Source organism: Strigops habroptila (assembly GCF_004027225.2).
Source record: "Strigops habroptila isolate Jane chromosome 13 unlocalized genomic scaffold, bStrHab1.2.pri S16, whole genome shotgun sequence".
Lineage (NCBI taxonomy): Eukaryota > Metazoa > Chordata > Aves > Psittaciformes > Psittacidae > Strigops > Strigops habroptila.
In genome coordinates this window covers 4,355,246-4,376,303 of record NW_022651054.1, presented here as the reverse complement: position 1 = coordinate 4,376,303, position 21,058 = coordinate 4,355,246, and the positions used below count along the sequence as shown (strand labels likewise).

The following is a 21,058-nucleotide window of genomic DNA, read 5'->3' as shown; positions in this document are numbered from 1 at the left end:
CTTCCTTTGCTTGTATTGTAGCAGTCACAGGAAATCTATTTCCAAACCAAAAAAACAAATCATCTTTGAAAGGAACATAGTGAGCTAAAGTATCCTGAAATGTTATAGAGAATGAATCACATTAGCTGAGAGTCGAGTCCAGTCTAGGTACTTTAATTTTGGAGGAAAATGTTTTGCCTGTAAGTAGCTGAACTTCTATTTCCTTTTTTTATTTTTTCTTTTAAAGCAGTAAGTTATGAAAGTTGTTTTGCTTTTATTTCCGATGCTTAAAAAATAATAGAAAAGATTGTTCCCTGTGCAGGCTTTATAACAGAAAAATTATATTGTGAAATGGGTAAAAGTTGTGAAACTGATGGTTGTATTCTCTGAGAAATGAAACTTTTAAGGGTTTGGTTTTTTATTATTGCAGATGTTGCAAAGACTTAACAAATGAAATTTAAGGAAGCAACCAAACAAGTATTTGTGAACTGTTCTTATTAAAGTGAACGTTGAGAGTGCAAATACGTAGTTTTGATGCAACCCTGATATGTATCTTACTATGCAAATTATTCATAGCTATGATTAGATTAGATCATAGAAAATAGGGGGGGGAAATCCTTAATTTCTCTCTTTTGACTGATTTAGAAAGCTTAAAAAAGACAAATCAGAAGTTCCTGTCTGAAATGTTTAGAGCTGTAGCTGTGCTTTCTACAAGTAGTTGGTAATAGACAATGAATTTAAAAAAAAAAAACTTGAAGAAACAGCTGAGAAATAACTTTAGAAAAAGAAAGTTATGAATTAATAAGGTGAGAAAAATTGCCCCAATGTTGGTTGAGGTGGGTTTTTTGAGAGACAAAATTGTAATGCTTTTTTCAACACTTTCATCATTGCTTTTGTAACAAAAATTGTGTTTTTAGCTGGAGGGGGGAAAATTAGTTTTAAGGCACCTTTAATTTTGCAGCAGCGAGAAATGTGGGTGAGGGAAGCTGTTTGTTTTTAAGAATTTTGATGAAAAATGGTGCACTGTGCTTACACTAAGTTAACACAGTTGATCTATATGTAATTATATAATATATTTTATTAAATCAACTGTGCTGCAAGCAGTAGTTTATTGGTCACTTGCTAGAGAGTTTGTTTCCAATTCCAGCTTGTGAAAATTAATACAACAGTGTATTGGCAATGCAGTCTTAAGATAATGGGTAGATATGTTAAAATTAGAATAGAAACAACTTCCATTGAAATACAACCTGGACATATTTGAATAATTGCATTGTAGTGTTTTATTTTAAAGATACTTTACAATGAGATTTATGGAGCTGTGAAAAAAATTTTATTTGCTTATAAAAGTGAAAAGATTGTTCTAACCGCATGAGCATTATGAAATGGTGAACAAAATAGGAACTGAAAATATCATGGTTACATTCAGCTTTGTTGTAGACTACAGGGGGGGACATCTTATGAAATTCCTATGTAAGGCACTACTTTTTCAGTTCACCTTTTCAAAGAGCAAAATCTGATGTAGAAAGGACAATGTTGGTGTTGGGCTTTAGCACAGTTTTTAATTTTAAATTAATTTGTAGATAAATTCTGAAGCAGTATTTCTACTTTTCTATTTGGTTAAGGAATTAGAATACCTGTTATCTCCTTAGTGTGCTGCATTTGATTTCCTTTGTTGATAGCTGTATGATCACACTCTGCAGAAGAGTCTTGCATCTTTTTCAGTTCTCATCCTAAATCCTCAGTGGGACTGAATCTGTATATTAGTGCTGACCTATATTAGTGATCATATATTACCATGTTTCAGTTTTGTTTACTAACTTAAAAATAATGATGAGAGAATTTTAGTTTGAGAAGGAACTGCCCTCAATGTTGCAAGACTTTTGGACTTGGTTCACTGGTAAATTATCATGTTTTGTTATTTACCACAGTTTGTGTCAAAATGCACTCTTTTATTGAAAAAACATGAAAACTTTTACTTTACTTGTCACGTAGACATGTCCTAGACCTGTTTCTACTAACCTAAATTCAAGTGTTTGGTATCAGCCTCACTAGGAGTAGGTTTTAATCACTCCTGCATACTGTATGTATCCTAGAAGTTGCACAGAAAAATAGCAGGAATAAGTTTTCAAAAAAAGACTGATTATTTCAACTATTCCATTTTGCAGTAGGACATTCACAATCCCAGGGTGCTACTCTTGGTGAAAATCAGCAAGTTCACCCCTTACAGAATATTCTAAAGGGTTTTTATATTCTCCTGTGGTTAAAAATGTCAGACTGTAAGATGTGGGAAATCTCATTTATTTGGCATTTTTCTTTAAGTTGAAGTATTTGTTTTAATTTGTTGGTTTTTCAAACATAAAGTGTAATAAATAGAATTATTATTTCAATAAGTTTTGGTTTTTTTTTTTTTTAATTTGAGAATTAAACTCTCTTTAAAGCACTGTAATAGGGAACACTTACTACTTGAAAAAGGCATGGAAAAAGAGACTAAATGGCCTGCACAGATTTTTGTTCATTTGTTTGTTTTTTATCTGGCATAGAAAATTGTCAGGTCTGTAGTTCAGAATTTAAATATGCAAGACATTGTCAAACAATTGTCATTCACTTGCATTGGTGTGTAGTATTGAATGTTTCAACAGAATTGTAACAGTTAAAATGGCACAAATTAAATTTTTGTGGATTTTCTTGTAGTTTTAATCAATAATTAATGATGTTCTAAATTCCACACTATTGAAGTGTGGAATTTACAATATCATTAATTATTGTTTAAAGCCATTTCCTTGTGAAATTTTATAGTTTTCTACAAAATGTAAATCCATGACTATTGCTACTGGAAAAGAAGCTTTTTATTGCTTTTTGTAGATTTTGAAAGAGTAGTAATTATTTTTTTAAAGTTTGTTATTACCAAAGATACTGAGCTTTCTATAACTACTGTTGCCAAGCCTGGATAGATAATACTGACCCTGGTTTTTACTTTATGGACAGTTTTGCTTCAAAAGAATTTTATTCTCATATAAATTCACTCAAGCTGCTTGTGAGAATCTTTAGGTTTGCTTTTTAAAATGTTTACTGTGTATTTGGTAAACTTTGAGACTAAAATTTGTCATGAGAATGTCTGAAAGTAAGGATCACAAAATAAAAGCAAGCAGCATGTTCTTAGCATGGCTTTATAAAGAATAGCTCCAGTGTTACATGCTCTGTTGACTTTGTTGCTTTTGAAGTATTTTAGATTCAACTCTCTGGATTTAATGAATTTTACATGTCTATTTTAGAGGGTACCTGAAATTAGCTACTGTGATTAAGATCCTGTGTTTCAGAGAAAAGATCTAAGGATATAACAGAATTATTATATTCTGTCTTTGTGTTTTGAGAAAGTACCTTTTTAATATTGTAAATGGCATTGAAGGAATTCATTCCCTTTGCTTATTTAAGGAATAAGGTATAAGCAGCCTGGCATTTCAAAGATATGGCAAAATAAATACTAGAAACCCTGTTTCCATATTAGCGTGAACTTAGTGCCACTTGCAGAGTTTTGGAAAACAGAACTCAATCCATGTGGGTGCTCAGGTTGTCACAGTGAGCACTGTGAATTTCCCTCTCTTCCCTCTAAGCCAAGAGTTTCAAATTGGCCTTTCTGTTTGAAAAAATTCTCCCAATTGCTAGTTAAGAAATCTCAAAGCATTGAGTATTGATACTGAAAACACAGAGATTTTGAGGTATGTTCATTTTGAGGTCTGCCTCATTAATACCTTATTTTCTTGTTTGCAGGACTTTGCTTCCCGGGCTAAACTGGCTGTCCAGAACCTGGTGCAGAAGATTGGGTTCTTTGGCATTTTGGCCTGTGCTTCAGTAAGTTCATTTCAGTAACAGAGGGGTTATAATCAGAAATTGCAGATCAAAATGAATGCTGTGAACTGTGACTTGGTTTTATTCAAGTCCATATGGATCCTCATGCCTTGTTTGCTGTTTCTGTGTTCTCTGTGGTGCTTAGAGAACTGGGATGGTTGTGGTACTGGCAAGTACAATAGCATGGAGAAACTCCAGTCCTAGATTAGTACCAAACACAGTGAATTCTGCATAAAAGCAGAGCAAACAGTTGTTATCCCTTCCTTCAACTTCACTGTTGGTCCTCTGTTCACTAGTTCTCCTTGGAAGATAATGAGTTTGGAATAGTTCTATTTCCTTTTTAATCCATCAGAAAAGAATGGTGCAGCAAGGGATCCCTTTTTTCAAAAGATAAGACAATTCATTCTACATATCAACATGGTGTGGTGAAACCTGATAGAAACAGGTCAGTTCACCAAAGATGCAATGGCTTGTCATGGTAAGGAAGACTTACAAGAGACTGAACTAAGACATTCTTAAAACTGGAGACATTTCTATGTTTCTGTTTCAGATCAGGGATGCTCCCGGCATTTGATGTTGAGGCCAAATGCTCTCTGAGAGGGGCACATGCTGCTCACTGTGTTAGTGGGTATTTGGCAGATCAGATCATATGCCCACTGACAGTTATCCTGTTGGGACCTGCCTAGCACAGATTATTAGCTGGCAAGATATAGCAAGAGCTGTATTGTTACCTATAGATTCTGCTGGAACATTACTATAATTTCTTTATGTACTGTGGTGTTCATGTACTGTAGCTTATAGTGCTTGACACCTACAAATTCAAAGATATATGCAGCTTGACGAGTGGAAAACTACCTGTATAAATCCTGATTAGGATATCTATCCACAGTAATTCCTCTGAGTCTGCTCGGGAGGTATCTTTGGGTCATTAGGAACTAGAGAGCAGAACGAGGAAGCAAGTTTCAAAGTCATAACTTGCATGAACTATGAACCACCCGTAGCTTTTTTTTCTCTTTAAGTAAGAGTTTATACAAGCATCTCCACTGATGCTATTTGAGTGTTTTGGGTAGGATAATACTGTTCTTTAGAGGCAGAAAAATATTGAACCAGTTGAGGCTTAAATCTCAATCTGGAAGCTTAGTGATAACAGGTAGGAATATGTTCCTTATGCTTCTATCTGACAAAATGTGGGATGTGATGCACAGAAATGTGATTATGGTGATGGGGGGAAGTGTAGGTCCCCTATGATCCCATTCTTCTGGAATAACCACAGCCATTAGCCAGCTGCTCAGCTGATGAGGTATTAATTCCACTCTTGTCTAGCATCTCTTAGTTTCCTAAATTGTAGAAGTGACAATGCTAACTCTTTGCTCAAATGTAAGTAACCTGTGTTAGCTGGAAAGAATTAATCTGATTAAAGTTGCCAGAACACAACTTCTGTCTTCTCATCTTTTGAACTGTCTTAATGTTTAGAGTGGAAATGTAGGTTACAAGCTGTTCTTTAAATCTTTCCAGCCAGTAAGCTCTTAAACTGCTCCTTTGCTGCCTCTGACTCATTACTCTCTAGTCACCGTCTTGTGAGACATCACTGCATAGGCTATTCTGTCTGTCTTGTGTAATCAGAACATCAGCTTGTAGATGGCAGGGATGAGTTTCTGCAGTGGCTGAACAAGGAAAAGTGTGGATAAATGGAAAACATGAGGAAGGAGTTGGTAAACATGTGAGGTGATGTGTAAATTCTTCGTAGTTCCTGCTTAGTAATACTTAAACATTTGCTTAACTTCTTACCTACTCGCTGTGCTGTTCAACACACTCTAAGCTCCCTTTGGCTTACATGGGCTGCCCTGGGTTGGGGGCGGGATGAGGAATCACGAATCCACCACAGTATGCTTGAGGGTTTGTGTGTTTACAGAATAACTGCAGAGTAGCAGTAAAAAGGGTGAGGTTGAACACGGCAGAGACATTGAAAAACCAAAGGGATCCACAGCTACGAGTTTTTGTTGCATCTGTGGGTGAGGCAGACAGTCCCCCACATGTGCTCCTTGCATTCATGCATCCCCCCATGAGTTTCAGGGTTTCTCTTGCTTGTTGCTGCTTCTCCATATGCCAGAGGGTGTCTCATTTATTTGTCCCCCTTATAATTGCAGTTGGGTATATTTTTTATGATTAGAGAGTTTGCTTCTAAAGTGGTAATGACTGTCCTAGCTGCAGGTTGTTGTCTATCAAGCAGTGGCTTCTAAATGTTACATAAAAACACAATCAAATTGAATTTAAAACTTTGCAAGTTTATCCAGTGAAGTCAACTGAATGTAATATTGTTTAGTGGCAATAAGAAAGCCGTATTATTGGCTCGAGCTTATTTCCTATGTGAGGGCAGCTCTGGGAAAGGAACAAAGCCAGAATTAGCCCTGGAAGATGCTTGCTGTGACTTGTGAGAATTTGCCCTCCTGTCTTTGTGGGCTTTTTTGGCCCACTCAGTACTGCATGTACTCTTTTGTTTTCCAAAAACAAAGAGAAAACCTCGCTGGCCTGCTAATACACCCCAGCGTGGACTTGTTGAGTAACTTTTTACTGTGATATGTTAATATTGATGATATCCACAGTTACCCCTGCTTAGAGCATGTTGGTCCCTCTATGGTGATAGCAATACAGAAATTAAAATGTACTGTGAACTTGCAAGAAACTCCTCGAACCATCCATCCAAGAACATACTTGAGACCTAGAGCAGACTTGGCTCAGAAGAGCAGAATTATCTGGCCGTGGTATAAGTAAATAATTTACTAGCCGCCTATGCCTAAGACAGCTGTCACAGGTAAAGAATCATGTTAGTTGAAGTGGAGCATGTTTAGAGACCGTTTCGGGGCATGATTAGAGACCGTTTCAGATTTCTTCCTATGCAGGTGGTGTTCTGGGTGCTCATAAATTTGAATTGCTAGTCTGTAACAGCTAAGTATAACCCTCATAAGCTTTCTTATAGATTTCAGACTTCCATTCAGTCAAAGTTAATATGTTTTATGGTCTTTAACAACCTACACTGTTTGTTTGTGTAACAAACCAACACAAATACTGCAGGATATTAGCCCAGTAATACACTGCTACTGCGAATTACACATACCCCATGAGTTTACTCAGACAGACTGCCCTTGAACTGCATGCTAAGTGTAAAAGGTTGGAATCTGGATACTTTCTTGGTTTAATTTCAGGAATATTTTACAGATAGGATCACAATACCAAACATCAAGCCAACAGTTTAAGAATAAAAAATATTTTAAAATTAAATGAAGTGCATATGCTTAATAAAATCTAATCAGTGCTTTTAAACTGGATACATATGACTACGAATGCCACATTTTAATGCACTTTCTCAGATGGAAGTCACTGGGGATCACTTTGAACACTGCCTTCCAAGAGCGATGTGCTTGTCAGTGAGAAAATTTGATAAATCACTCAGAGTGGCTTTACTGTGGTTTCTGTGCATTTCACATGGAAAACTTTTTGTTAGCTTTTTTAAAATCCAGGGGTAAGGAGGGACCATGAGAATGGAATTGTCTGGGACGTTGTCTAGCTGAATCCCAGAGACTTAAGTTATGTGGTGCGACATTAACATTTTTGTAAGTATTAAGACACAAGAGTTTTGGATCAAGTTGGATAAGGGGAAAATATTCATTTTTCAAAGTTTCAGAGTCTGTCATGTTCCTCTTCATCTAAGTGCGTGCTGCAATTCACAAACTTCTCTCCCTTGCACCTCATAGATTCCAAACCCTCTGTTCGACCTGGCTGGGATAACATGTGGACACTTTCTGGTTCCCTTCTGGACCTTCTTTGGTGCAACCTTAATTGGGAAAGCAGTAATTAAAATGCACATCCAGGCAAGTACTACACCTCCCTTAGGGCTCTAGGGTGAGGACTTGTTTCTTTTTTGACTGTTACACTGTGTTGGAAATGAACTCTGGAGTCTCCCTTTCTGACCTGAAGTAATGGAAATTAATTTGGTGCAAAGAATTTACAATAAAGGATCTGCTAGGCTTCTTATGCTCAAAACTGAATAATTTATAGCTACAAACTAATGAGCGCGCTGCCTACACCGCTCAGGAAATTGGTGGTTAGCCAAGTTATTTACCTACAGTTTTTACCAGACTGAAAGGACTTCGTACTCATAATGAACTTGCCTTTTTGGTAACAAATACTCATTTCAGAGAGCACTGCAGCTACCCCTCACTGGTTAAGTGGCACTTTTAAATGCTCCCTTCTGTTTCAGTTGAATGTGTATGTAAACCCCATTTCTTTCAGGCCCTGCAGAAAGCAGTCTGAGTCTCTGGGCATATCATCCAGAGTTTTCAAGCATGGTTAGCAATATTTGGTGTCCTCAGACTATGTTTTGAAAGGGCCTGATTTCACAGCATGTCCAGTTTTTCTTGCGAACTTGGAGCCTTATTGGATGTTCTGAATTTGACAACCAGAATCTCCAGGTGCTTTCAAAAATTTTGAGTCTCTCTTTTAAAATATGTCACCATTTTGTCCAATAAAAGATGAAGTGTTGATTCCCTGGTGATTCTTTACTGAATGTGGTTAGTGCTATATCATGACCTACAGTGCTCCATTTGTAGTGATTACAACCAGTGTTTTCAGCTGGGGCTTGGTTTGGGTTTTTTTAAGCATCTCCCTAGGACTGGTGCAGTGTCTGTAGCTATGTTGCTTGGAAATCTGTGCTGTTACTACATTAAAAATAGCAGAAGCTATTAGTATTATAAAATTACTCATCTAGTACCCTCATCAAGCTGCTTAAAAATCTTTCTTTTGCCCTGAACATATTTCAATTTTCAACCCTCTTTTTTTTTTCTTCCTTTTTTGTAAATGGTTATTTTACTTTGTCCAGTCCTTAGAGAGAAAACAATAAACAGATCTGAAAATTCTTTCATTTACTATTAGAACAACTTTCCCCCCACACTTACTTTGTATTATCTGAATTTTTCTGCTTTTAAATCTGTGTACTGTTAGAACTCGTTCGGGCAACATAGAAAAGTGAAACAGTATTTGTGTAATATTAATTTTATTTTATTTTGTGTTGTTTAGCTAGCAGAATGTTTGCTATGTAATTTATAGTGCTCTCCACTCATATCAAATGCAAGTGAAAAAATATTTTCCCGTGTCTTGTACAGTTGGTAAATCATCTTATTTTGTAATACATTTAGCTATTAGGAGTCTCTTTTCTGCAGTGCTTAATTTCAAGCATACTCTTGTGCAGTAGCCTTGATTTTGTAGTGATCTTGCTGCAATTTGGAACTTAGGAAATGTAAGAGTCATGGAAAAGGCTTTTAATGAATCTTTCTCTAGACAGGAAGCGAGTGACTCGGGTGCAGTGGCCATCCCGGAGCTGCTTTTAACTGGCCTCTTCCTCCACAAAATCATTTTGTGTAGTCCCAGTCACATCCCTTATTTCCAGACTAGTGAATGCAGTTCTCATTATATCATGTTTAAATGGATTTAAGGAGACTCTGGGAACCATTTGTGTGTGTGCATACTCATCTGCACGCAGTCTTGCTCACTCTTTGCAAAAGAACAAGCTGTCAAGTATGACAAAAGTGGAATTAGCAAAGGCTATTTTAACAAAATTTGAACTTAGAAGGGAGTGGTAAAATTATGGACATTGGGATTTTCTGCAAAATAAGCTATGTGTCACAGAAGTTTTATTGGAATTGATCTGTTCCAAATAGGCTGACGCATTAGAGACTGACATTCTAAGGTTTTTAGACAGAAGGTACCCTGTGGCTCTTAATTTGTTCTTCACTAAGTATTTTTTGGTTTTGTCTCTGTCTGAAGCACACAAACTAGGAGACTAAAAGATATATTATTTTTCACTTCTGTGATCTTTAAGTACATGTGTTTGTGTAAGGGGATGTGAATTTTTCTGCACAGTGATGACTGTTTTTCCATTAAAACATTGTTGACGGAGTAAAGTGACCTTGAGCTTCTGGGAATTGAAGTTTGGGGAGGATGCAAATGGTTAGTAACACAGGCTTACAAAAACACTGCAAGAAATGAAGTCTAGGAGGGAATAGAATAATAAAGTAAAGGTTTTTGCTCTCCTGCTTCTGTTTGAAGAGAGTATTGAAAAATAACAATCTTGAAAAGGCAAGGGAAAACTATGTGTGTGTGAGTGCTGGAGAAGCTGGCTGGCTGGAAAGGAACCTAAATTGTCATACCCCATTGTCTCTGCTTCCCTTTTGATCAAATGTTTCTCTTAACTGATGTTTTCCTTCCTACAGAAACTTTTCGTTATTATAACATTCAGCAAACATATAGTGGAGCAGATGGTGTCCCTAATCGGGTGAGTAATTCTTTAACATTCATTAAGTGGAAAAATACTGGAGTCGTCAAATTAGATGTGCTGAAAATTGTGCGTTGCTTCGAAGTGCAACCTTTGGCGAGCACATAATTTTAAGTCTTACTTGCAACTTCATTCCTCACCTCAAAGGCTTCAAGTACTTCCAGAAACATAATAGCACTGAAGGTCAGATGGCCTGAGTATACAGCACCAACAGTTAACTTTCACCCCGAAATGTGATACCACTCTTCCAATTATAAATCGCCACACTTATAGCTGCAAACAGCCTGATTTTTAAGGACTTTCTTCAATGATGTAGTGTGATCCTGTGACAAAAATTGAAGGAACTGTTGTGTTTTAGGCAGTGTCTCAAGGTGACAATAAACATTTTCCATAGTTTAAACTACCTGATACATTTAAAATATTAAATCTCTCATAAAATGCCAGAATGAGAAATTTGGTGTGTAAAGTTTTATCTCCATTCTCTTGGGTTTTTTGGTAGGAGAAATTACAGTTTTCATGGATAAACTGTTCAGATTTTGAGAAAGTTTGGGGGGTTTTTGTTGTGGGTTTTTCTTCCTTTGGACTGAGTTCTTCAGTAATTGATTACTGTTTTATATTTTAAGTTAAAATCTCAGTTTAAAACAAGAAAACTAAGCAAAAACGTAGCAAGCAATAGTTAGTGGGGGGTGAAAGAGACAATTAAAACAACATACTTCCATGTTGCCTCAGTGGGTTTAAATGGACATTGGACGCCAACGACAAAATGTTAGATTTTTGCTTCATACCTACCTATTAAGTCATGAAATTCTGTTTAATTTTAAAATCCATTGCTGGCGTTAACATTTCCTGCCTGGTAATCCAGCAAATAACATCGCAACAGCACCTCTCTAAACATGTAGAAGTTTCATAAACTGCTTGAATGCAAGCAAAGTATGCAACTTAATTTAAATGTAGGCAACTAGATCAAATCACATGGAGTTCATCAAAAATTCATGCTTAATTGTTTAAAGGAAGAATTGTGTTATTGTGGGGGGGGGAAGGTACTGCCGGTTTTCAGCACACTGATCAGATTGAAGCCAGGGATGCAGGTTTAAAGTTTTAAATGCAAGTCTCTAACATTTAAATAGCTTTATTGTTGTGGGTTGGGATTTTTCTTAGTTTTCTGTGGTTTTGTTTTGAACTAGGTACATATTATTGATCCATAAGATAAATTCTAAGGTGTGTTCTATTTTTTCAAGGTCTTTTACTTGTTTTATGGTGTGAATTGATCGACACTTTGCTACACAAACTGTAGTAACTATTTTCACATAAAATCCAAAAACCCACACTCCTCAAGAACAGTTTCAGAGGAGGAATGTCTGGAAATAATTCCTTTTAAAATATGTAAACTTGAAGTAGTGATGCTAGACAAAGAAGGAGTGTCACACAGAACATTCTAGGGCCTTTCACTAATGAAACAAATCCTGACATTATTACTTCCTGATCTTCTGATTGCATGTCTGGTTTGTACCAAACTTCAAAATTAATTTGTTGCTTTGAACATTGTTTAAAAAAAAAATAAGAGAGAAAAATGTGGTTACTTTGAACCATCATTAGTTAGTTATCAATCACACTAGACACTTTACTGCTAACTTTTGATGTGTTACTAGGTCAGGTATGTTTCCAAAGATTTACTCTCCTGCAAATCTTTCAGCCAAAACTAGTAGTTTTTTCCAACTTCATCTGTCTTGGAGATAATTTTGCATTGAATTACTTCGAATGCATTCACAAGACCTCTGCTGGATTCAGATTTTATTAGATGGTTGATGTCAGAGTTAAAAAATGTTGTCGGGAGACAGTAAGATTTTTGGTATGTCCTGGTATCCTTGACTTTTCTCAAGCTGTCTGCTAGCATTACCTCATCAATTTCTTTTAAGAGTGGAGTATAAAACATGTTAAACAATAGCCTGCATTAAATCCCTTATTAAATTAAAATACAGTTTCATTTAATGGTCAGTAACTTTATTTTAGTCAAATTCTATCCGATACAAAGACTTAAGACTTTTTTTTGTCTGGGATGTTGCTCTTTTACTAGTAAATGTCTAAGCACAAAACTTTAAAATAATGAACATATTAACATACAGAATAACTAAAATCTACACAAGATTCAGTTATGAGATAAAGTCTGAGAATATTTGATTTTAAAAGCCAGAGAGAATGTCTCTAACTCCATGAGTCTTAGTCAAAAGGCAGAAATGATTCACCTGTGGACCTTGCCCATAGCCCAGAAGTTGTTTACTTCTGTTAGTGGATGCTGCTGGCGTTGCACACCAAGCCTGCTGTAACAAGGCTTTTTAAATATAATTTAGGATAATTTGATTTCACAATTTTGTCTAGGTCTCCATTACGAAAGAATCTTAAAATACTCCTCATATTAATTAAACAAAGAAAGAAATGAAAAGAAAATGTGTCAGGAAATGAAGAAGCTGTTTGCAAAAATGTTTGTAAAACATTGCTGGTAGCTAGTGTTTGAAAGAAAAGGTGAGAAGGATGGGAGGTGCAGCAAACCTTGCGGGAAGGAACAAGGAGACATGTATGGGTTTAAGGAACTGAAGTTAGCACAAGTCTTGAAATCAGAGCTGAAGAGGATTACAAATATACTGGTAGGTCACATGCGGCTGGCGATGATCAACCTGTTCTGCCAGTTAATAGTTTAAAGTTGTATTGTTGCTGTCTAGAATGCTAGTAGAGGATAATGTTTCCCCTCAGGTTTTGTTATGTTCATAAGCTTTGGTGAAGAAAGATGGTGTGTCAGAGTTTTGTCTTGTATTCTGTCACTTGCACAAGAGTTCAACTTATTGATCATCCATGTAAAATGCTGGTTTTAGGCCAAACCTAGGCCATTTAAAATGTTTAATTATCATGTGTATTGTGGGGTTTATTTTGGTTCTTAAGTCTTCCCATTTATTGGTTTTTGTTTACCTGCAGCTGCAGGATTGTTTATGAAGTCACACTAAGCATGTTGCTTTTAATCACAATCATATTTTGTTGGAAGTGGCAGTTGCAAATGTGGATTAAGAATTCCCAGAAAACTGCTAAAGAAATAGTTCTCAAAGCACACACCATCCTCAGAAATGTCTGCCATCAATTCTGGTGGAATGTTCAGAAAGGAAAAAAATCTAAATTTTATTTTGTTAGTTCAGCATGCTTGTAATGCATGTTTGTATTTTGTGTCAGTGACTTAGTAACCTTAGAACTTCAACAGACATCTAAACATGCTTTATATAGCATTAGGCAACGCGTGGCCTTCACCTCAGAAGCATCCGAACTTCAGTGGCAAGTGGTACGGCTGCATCCCTCGGACAAATCCCACCCTTCGGGCAGAGACATTCCCTCTGACTGTTAAGTAAACTCCTGTAGGCTGCAGAACGTCTTAATTGCAGGCTGTGAGAGTTACTCAGAGGGAGGCATGAACACTGAGAAGTGCTCATGTGATACACCAGGTATGCATCTCCTTAACAAAAGGAGTGACTGACTGCCTGTAGCAAATATGCCTGGCTAATTTTAAAAGCCGTGGAAACTAATCTATTCAGTTAGTGAGCTGAGTCAATAAACGAATTTGAAGTTTAAACAGAAACAAGTGAAATGCATGTAAAAAAAAAATTTGCATACTTCCACAGATTTCAAAAGTGAATTTGTTAGTGCTGGGATCCGTGGGTCAGATGTGTTATAACACTGTGAAGTGTCACTCAACAACCTCTGAAAATCTCCCCCAAAATATCATTGCTTCTGAAGGGCTTCTTAACCTGGTGGGTTTTGTGGAACAAATGTTCATGCTTACTGGCTATGCAGGCCAGATTGAATGATTGCACATCTTAAAGGAAAAACAGCTTTCTGGTAACAGGGACTTGAATCACTGCCTTGACAAACCAGTTTGCTGCTATTTATTGTGCCATAATTCTTTGCTTCACAACTTAATCTCAGTTGACTCTTGTAAGGAGCATGATGTTCCTTTCACAGAAAAAAGTACAAATGAAATGATGGTGACCGAGGTAACCGAGAGTTTGCTTAATGATTGTGTATGTTTTTCAAAGCTAATTTACAATATAGGCTTAGATTACTTTTTTAGAATACAAGTCAGGAATCTGCAAGGATAGAAAGGGCACCAGGAATCAGTTGGCCTGGAGTGGGATGAGCCCTTTTTTGGGTTTGCACTGTACCTGGGGCTTGGGGGCCTTCAGCAGGGGTTGACTGCATGGCATGGCCAGTGCCCATCTTCGCTGCCTCATGTCGCTCTGCTCTGGGCATACCCCCTGCAAAGGAGCCCAGCCCCATCTGCCAGTCACTCCTTCTGGCTGGGTGGACCTTTGTTTCACAGGTATGCCAGCCCATATCCTGTTAACTGGCCTCTTCATTAAAGGAGATTTTGAAAAATAGGTTCTGATCAATATTTAAAATAAAACCTGTGTAGTCGAATTCAACCACAAATAACCTGAAGTGTTGAGAACATGGATAACTGAGCAGTGACTGCAGAATCTCCTGAGAGAACTGCTTCTGGAAGGTTGTACCAATACACCTGACATTTCTTGGTACAATAAATCAACAGCTTTCTTCCCACAAGTATATCAGAAACCTGTGAGACTGTGCCCGCATAATACACCCTCTACACAATAGATGAGGTCTGCACAAAAAAGGTTTTAGTGCCTTGAAAGGAATGCAGATGTGGATGAAATTTGAGTAGCTTTGGTGTTGAAAACCTTCCAGTGGATCACAACAGAATTATAAAGGTTTATTTGCAAAAGACCTGTAGGATTTAACTCCGAACAAGCAGACTTTTTTTTATTATAAATCGTGTTCAAAAAAATATCTTTAAAACACAAATAGAAGTTTCCTTACAAAGAGCAATATTGAGCAGAGCTGAACCAGCAGTTCAGAGATGTTGCAATTCCTATTTTTGAAAGCCTTGATTTTAACACAACAGAATGTCCCAGAGAAAAAAAAAAAACAGTTTTGCAGACAGCTTGGTTAACGTGGGTATTGGAGCATAACTCAAGGTAAAAATGATGTCAAACATGTAACAATTTTAGCTTAGTAATCTTCAAATAAGATACTTTCTTTCTTCATCTCGTAAAGCAAGTGACTCTGCCACGTAGCCTTTTAACCCCCAAAAGTGTTTCTGTTGATCCTGAGCATGAACCAGATTTGTTTTCTGCAGTTTTAGAACACTGACCGCAGATAGCATCTCAATTTCACCAAATGTTCTGAGGCCGAAGTGGCGGTGGTGGGGATGGAAGCTGGAGGCTGTCGTTACTCCCTGGGTGACTGGGGAGCCCAAGTTCTGCTGCGGCTGCTCTCCCTGAGCCAGGGTCCAGGTTTGCTGCAGCATCAGTGTGGGGCTGAGTCAGGGAGCCAGAGGTCCACTGAGTCACTGCCGGGTCCTGGTATTGGTGGAGCCTCAGGGAAATGGATGGTTTAAATACTGTGAGAATCTTTATCAGCACAGGAAATGACAGCTCATTAAAATACTAACTGTTAAGCCTGTTTAGATCACTGTCTGGAAAAAAATTAACCATTGAGGGTTTAGATAACTTGCAGGAAGAAAGGTGCTCTGCGCAGACAGTGAGCACAGGGTGCAAATTAATGAGCTTTGCTGATTGTCCAGTGGCATAAAAATATTTCTGTTGGAATCTGTTTTTTCAATGGTTTCTAAAATCTCTAACTTTCCAAGTCGATGCTATGCTGGAACAAAACTACCAGTTTCTTCTGAGGGAGGAATGGCTGAAATAACCAAATACGGTGCCTCTTACCAAATGCCTTCAAATTGTTTTTGAGCTGTTGGATGGATTTTTCTTATGTTCTTACAGGGGAATGGAGAAATGTGAATCTAATACAGAGAAACTCTGTGGGAGGAATGGGTGTTGGGTGTGATGATTTAATGACCTTTTGCGTAATTGTTCGGAAGGTGGAAGCCTTTGCTCTGGCCCTCTGGCCTAGCTGTCAAGAGCTAGTCTGCTTTAAAGACATTATTAAAAAGAGAGTTGGAGGTGCTGGAAGACTCCGGCCCAGCACGCTCCCTCCTTCCTTTGTCACATTCTTCACTGCCACTTAACTCCCTTTTTTGTAGAAGGAGATAATCCCTGGCCTTCGGCCACACTTGCTCTGAGGCAGCAGGACCCTGAGATGCTGAATGTGTGCAGGGTTTGTGTGGACAAAGCCAAATGCACAATGCTGTTTTCCTTCTGGTTTGCTTCTCTGTTCACTGCTGTGTCACTTTGAATTGTAGCGCTGGCATTTCCTAAAAGGATGTTTTTCTGTAGCCCAAATAGCTGAATCTGAGCAAAATGTGTACGATGCTGTTTGTCCCCAGGCCCAGGGAGGGTCTAGACGAGGACAGAGTGTGCGTGCCAGGCAGTCCGACACCACCAGTCCCCATGTTAACAGTCAAATGTTGGGGTTTTTTCCAAATTAACAGCTGTGGATATTCCAGAGATCATCCATAAAATGGGGCTGTGACTCAATATTGCATCACCTTTCCAAGCAGGGCTTCGGTGTGCTTCACCCTGGCAGCTTGTTTGCACCATCTCTTCGATTCCTGCGCTTCTCATTTCCCTTCAGATTATTATTTCCATGATAAAATAACTTGCATGTTTTTAAACCTGCTGTGCTTAATGCTTCTTGATCAATGGGATGATTGCAGTTGTTCATACGAGCGGCTGTGTAGGTATGAAGCTCAGAACTGAATGGGGCTGAAGTTGGTATTTACATTTTTAATTTCCATCAGAATAATTGGACTTTAAAAACTGCTGAGAGTTAATCAGCTGCTTAATCATCACTGGCTCCAAGAGGCCTTTTACAAATGTGAAACTTTAATTAGCAGTAAAACCCATCATATTTTTGTTCCTAAAAGGTGAGTCTGCAACGGCAGCTTCGGTGCTCCTTACAAACACTTGCCAAATCTAACTTTTCACTCTGGAAAAGTAGGCAAGTGCACATGTGTGTGTTTATAAGATGGAAACTTTATATCCTAAATTGTGGACTGGTAGATTTTTTTTTTTAGTGAAATATTAGTGCAATGATACTAAAATGCAGCATTTGATAGAGATCTATACTTCAGCATTTAGCACAGCCTGTAATTAATTACCTGAGTGCTCACAATTCTAAAAACAAAGGTTATGAAATTTCAATAACTCAAGAGTAACCTCTGCTCCTGAAGATCTTGTAAGATTAAAACCATGCCTTTCAAAAGTGCAAGTATCAGGATAGAATCATTTCAAAGAAGTATTTTTAATATTAGTAAAAATGCAGTGGACTGTATTGAATAACTTTCTACTTTCTGTTACACTGACATAGGGAAATACTTATTTCTTTTTTTCCCCTCTCTTTGGTTTGGTGCTTCATGCACATGTGTTTGAGAAAACTCCTGCCTGTAGTTCCAAAGATTCTGTTAAAAACAAGTTTCCCAAAATCTTTCCTGCCACTTCATGACTGGAGACTTTCATTTGAGGTTCAGGTGTTGACAGTCATTCTTTGAAAAGCAAATTAATAAATTGCACAGTATGTTTTAACAACACAGGTTTGCTGTAACTGGAGTAGAAGCTTTAGAAGTCAAACTGTCAGAATCTCTACACAGAGGGTGTAATTTTTAAACGAATCCTAGAGCAACTTTGCTGAATCTCTGTGTGGTGCTTCAAAGAGACGTGAAATTTGGGGTTATTTGTTCGGGGCAGGAAAAAAAGCTATATAATTTTTCATTTGAATAGAAATCATGGCTTTAAATTAAAAAAAATAAAATCAGATGCATCTGTTTAATTACAAATACCAGGTAATACTCTGATAACAGGCTTCAGCAGTGTCTTGTTCAGTGAAGCTGAATTCTTAATGGGTGCTTATGTTGTAGTATTAGAATGCAAGTAATGTTTTTTACCAAAATGTAATCATTTTACTGAATTTAGGCTGGACCAAAAGCTAGTGTAATTTCTTGGAAGTCTTTTCAGTTTCAATCCCTTGTGAAGCATTCAATTTCAGCAGAGGATCAGATGCATTCAAACAAAAACTGGTGTTTTAATGTTCAATGTTTCGAAAATTTCCTCCGAATCAGAATTTCTTCAGAGTTTTTTTCCCCTCACACAGAAAACAATCCAAAGCAATTCCTTCTGAATCTTATGGTAAAACTGTAGCAAGTCTCTTTGCTTTTCAAGTAAATTTTGTGGGAAGGACAGGATACACAAGAAAAGCAGCGCTCCTTCTAGGAGTGCATCCTTGTTGCTGATTAACTGCAAAATTGATTAATATCAATGATAGCAACTAGTGCTACCTACTTTGTGGCTTATTTTGATGAACAACTTCTAGTGAATAACCTTTTATTTTACTTTTTACCTTTTTAAAGCTGAAGTCCTTAAGCAGCTTGCCCAGAACTACATTTCAAGCCTGTAAGAAGGGGCAGCAGGTTGTGTTTGGGGGTTTTCTTGTGTGTTTTGTTTTGGCAGATGCAGCCCCCAAAGTGTGTATGAGCAAAGTTCTGTTGTGCACTAAGGGCCTTTTATTTTCTTATCCTTTCATAATCTTTATTTTAAAGACAATAGGCTTGATTCTCAAAGGAAAATGCAAGGAATTGGTTTGAGATTATTTGACAAACAGGGTTATCTTCCTGCATCTTGCCTTCTGAAGTCGGATGTGTAAATAGGCTTCTGGTTTGCATCTAGACTCCTGAAACTGTCTTTTGAAGGTGTATCTTTAAGTCTTTGCAAAGCAGCACAGAATTACGATGCAAATCTGTCCCTTTTGCCTATGTACCTGCATCTGGCTTGAGTGTAACCCCTGAAAATGTGCACAGAAGTCCTCCCTCTCCTCCTTTGGTAAGAACAGGGTTAGTGAGTTCAACTTCACTAGGTCTGCAGGGGAAAAAACACTCACTGGTTTGTAGTTAAATAAAATTAAAACTGATTTTTAAGACTTAGCTCTAAGTCTAAGATTAGATGTAAGATTATGATTTTAAGATGTAAGATTATGTCTACACTTTGGATATTAGGTGACACATACGTTAGCTGGTTGATTAAATTATTGACTTTTGTCAAAAGAGTACAAGTGGCCAATACTGTCCCACTGAAATGGGATTTCAAGAATTTTATTCCTCATACTGTGGATTCATTATTTCCTAGACATTAGTCTGCTTCATTTTACTCCTTATTTAAATTTATGCACATTTTTTTTCAGTATTAAAGTCTCTGTGGATGTGCAAAATACTGCAGGTTTAGAAGGCAAGGTCCTTGCATTCAGGATCTTGCAGTTCTTCAAAATAGCTTTATTAAAATGCCTGTTGTGTGCTTAATTCTTAGTTATGCTCACAAAAGGAAAAGGAAAAAAAAAAGGCTGAATATTTTTAGTGAAAAAAATGGTGAAATTGGGTGTTGCTGCCCAGGATCTCCTCACGCTGTCAGAGCTTGGGTTTCATGTCTTTGTTCAGCTGTTAAATGTGAACTGGGCACTGATGTGCTTCGGTTTTCAAAAAAAAATGGAGGCATTTGAGCAACAAACCATTCTGTTAATCATTCATCTCTCATCATTTAAATATTCCTCATTTCATAACCATGCAGAAGTTTAAAAGTAAACTATTACCTTTCAGTCGCTTTTCCGGGCATCCAAGTGTCATCTGAAAAAGAAAAGAAGCCTCAAAGTGTAACTCTTAAAACTGTGGCTCTGACTGATGAGCGAGTCACTGGGACTTTTACCAGGAGCAGTCAGCTTCACAAGGGATGGTGCTGACAAACTGGAAATCCTTTGTCAAAGTTGATGTACTCGTGTGTAAAACGTGGACTTAGACGGGCTTTGGTCTCTGCTTGGGTTTTGTTGGGGGGGTTTTTCCCTGAAATTTTACCAGTGCAGGCACAGAATTTACTCACCCGTTTGTACCATCGTGATGGTGAATCATGAGGGAAGCAACGTTTTCCTTGTAAATATGTTCAAAAAAATTCTTTGCCCCTGGCTATTGAAGGAAATAGAGGTAGTGGAGGAGAGTGAGCTGTGTTGTTGCTTCAGTCTGTGCATTTTCATACATTCTTAAGAGTAGAGAGCTGTGGGGTTTTAAATGGGCTTTAGCCTGGAAAAGGGAAGATTGTGTCACATCAGGAGACTGAGGAAAATCATTTTAGTGGCTGAGCCCTCCTGCAGTCACTCACAGAGGAGATGAGTGTGTAAAACCGTGTGCATCTTGGTGTTTGAAGTGTGTTTTACTCAATCCTCCCTGAAGTAGTTGTGTAGAGATTCAAAACTGAAGGGTTGAAATTTAGAAATTAAGTCTTCTACTTTTTTTTGAATGTAGAGGACCATATTAATTTCTTCATAATTAAACTGTGCGTCTGTTCTCACCACACCCACTCAGCTCGTGGTGTTGCTGGTGCTAATTTCTTCTGTTTGGTGTTTTTTTAAGTGTCCTGACAATTATTAAAGCTCCTTGGACCTTGCTGAAGGGCACAGTGTGCAGATTTCAGGAAGAGCACAGAGGCCGGTGTTGGTGGAGCCTGGGCAGGCTCTGGTGTTTGCAGAATGGAGGTTGGAGGCTGCTGCAAGGCTGTCCAGTGGGAGCACCTTCCTGCCACAGAGGCAGGAGAGGGCTCCTATTTCCAAAAGCATATCTGTGATCTTTTTAACGTTAATGTAAGGACAAGGCGTTCAGTAACGTATTGTAGCTTTTGTGCAAGTCATCTGCCATAAACCATGGCATGATTCAGAACAGGGTTCATAGTTCCTTCTTTGTTCCTTTGTTAATCACTGACTTGTGGGAGGTGCCTGCAGAATTTGCTAATGCATTCTTTTTGGGTAAGGATGACGCACAGATTGTCCTAATAAGGACTTAGTTTGAGAAAGGGGCCGTCTCCTCGGAGAAGATAGGGGCAAGTCATAGGGTGAGCAGTTTCTTTTTTAACCAAG

General features: G+C 37.8%; 1 protein-coding gene across 6 annotated transcripts in view; it reads left to right on the top strand.

Annotated features, from left to right (window-relative positions):
- VMP1 (vacuole membrane protein 1) overlaps positions 1-21,058 on the top strand; it is a 69,354-nt gene that overhangs the window by 43,397 nt on the left and 4,899 nt on the right. For all 6 annotated transcript variants that reach the window (XM_030472990.1, XM_030472992.1, XM_030472993.1 and 3 more), the window contains 3 exons: positions 3,748-3,828; positions 7,578-7,694; positions 10,092-10,153. In XM_030472990.1, coding sequence (XP_030328850.1) covers positions 3,748-3,828; positions 7,578-7,694; positions 10,092-10,153 — 260 coding nt within the window. The remainder of the gene's footprint in view (positions 1-3,747; positions 3,829-7,577; positions 7,695-10,091; positions 10,154-21,058) is intronic.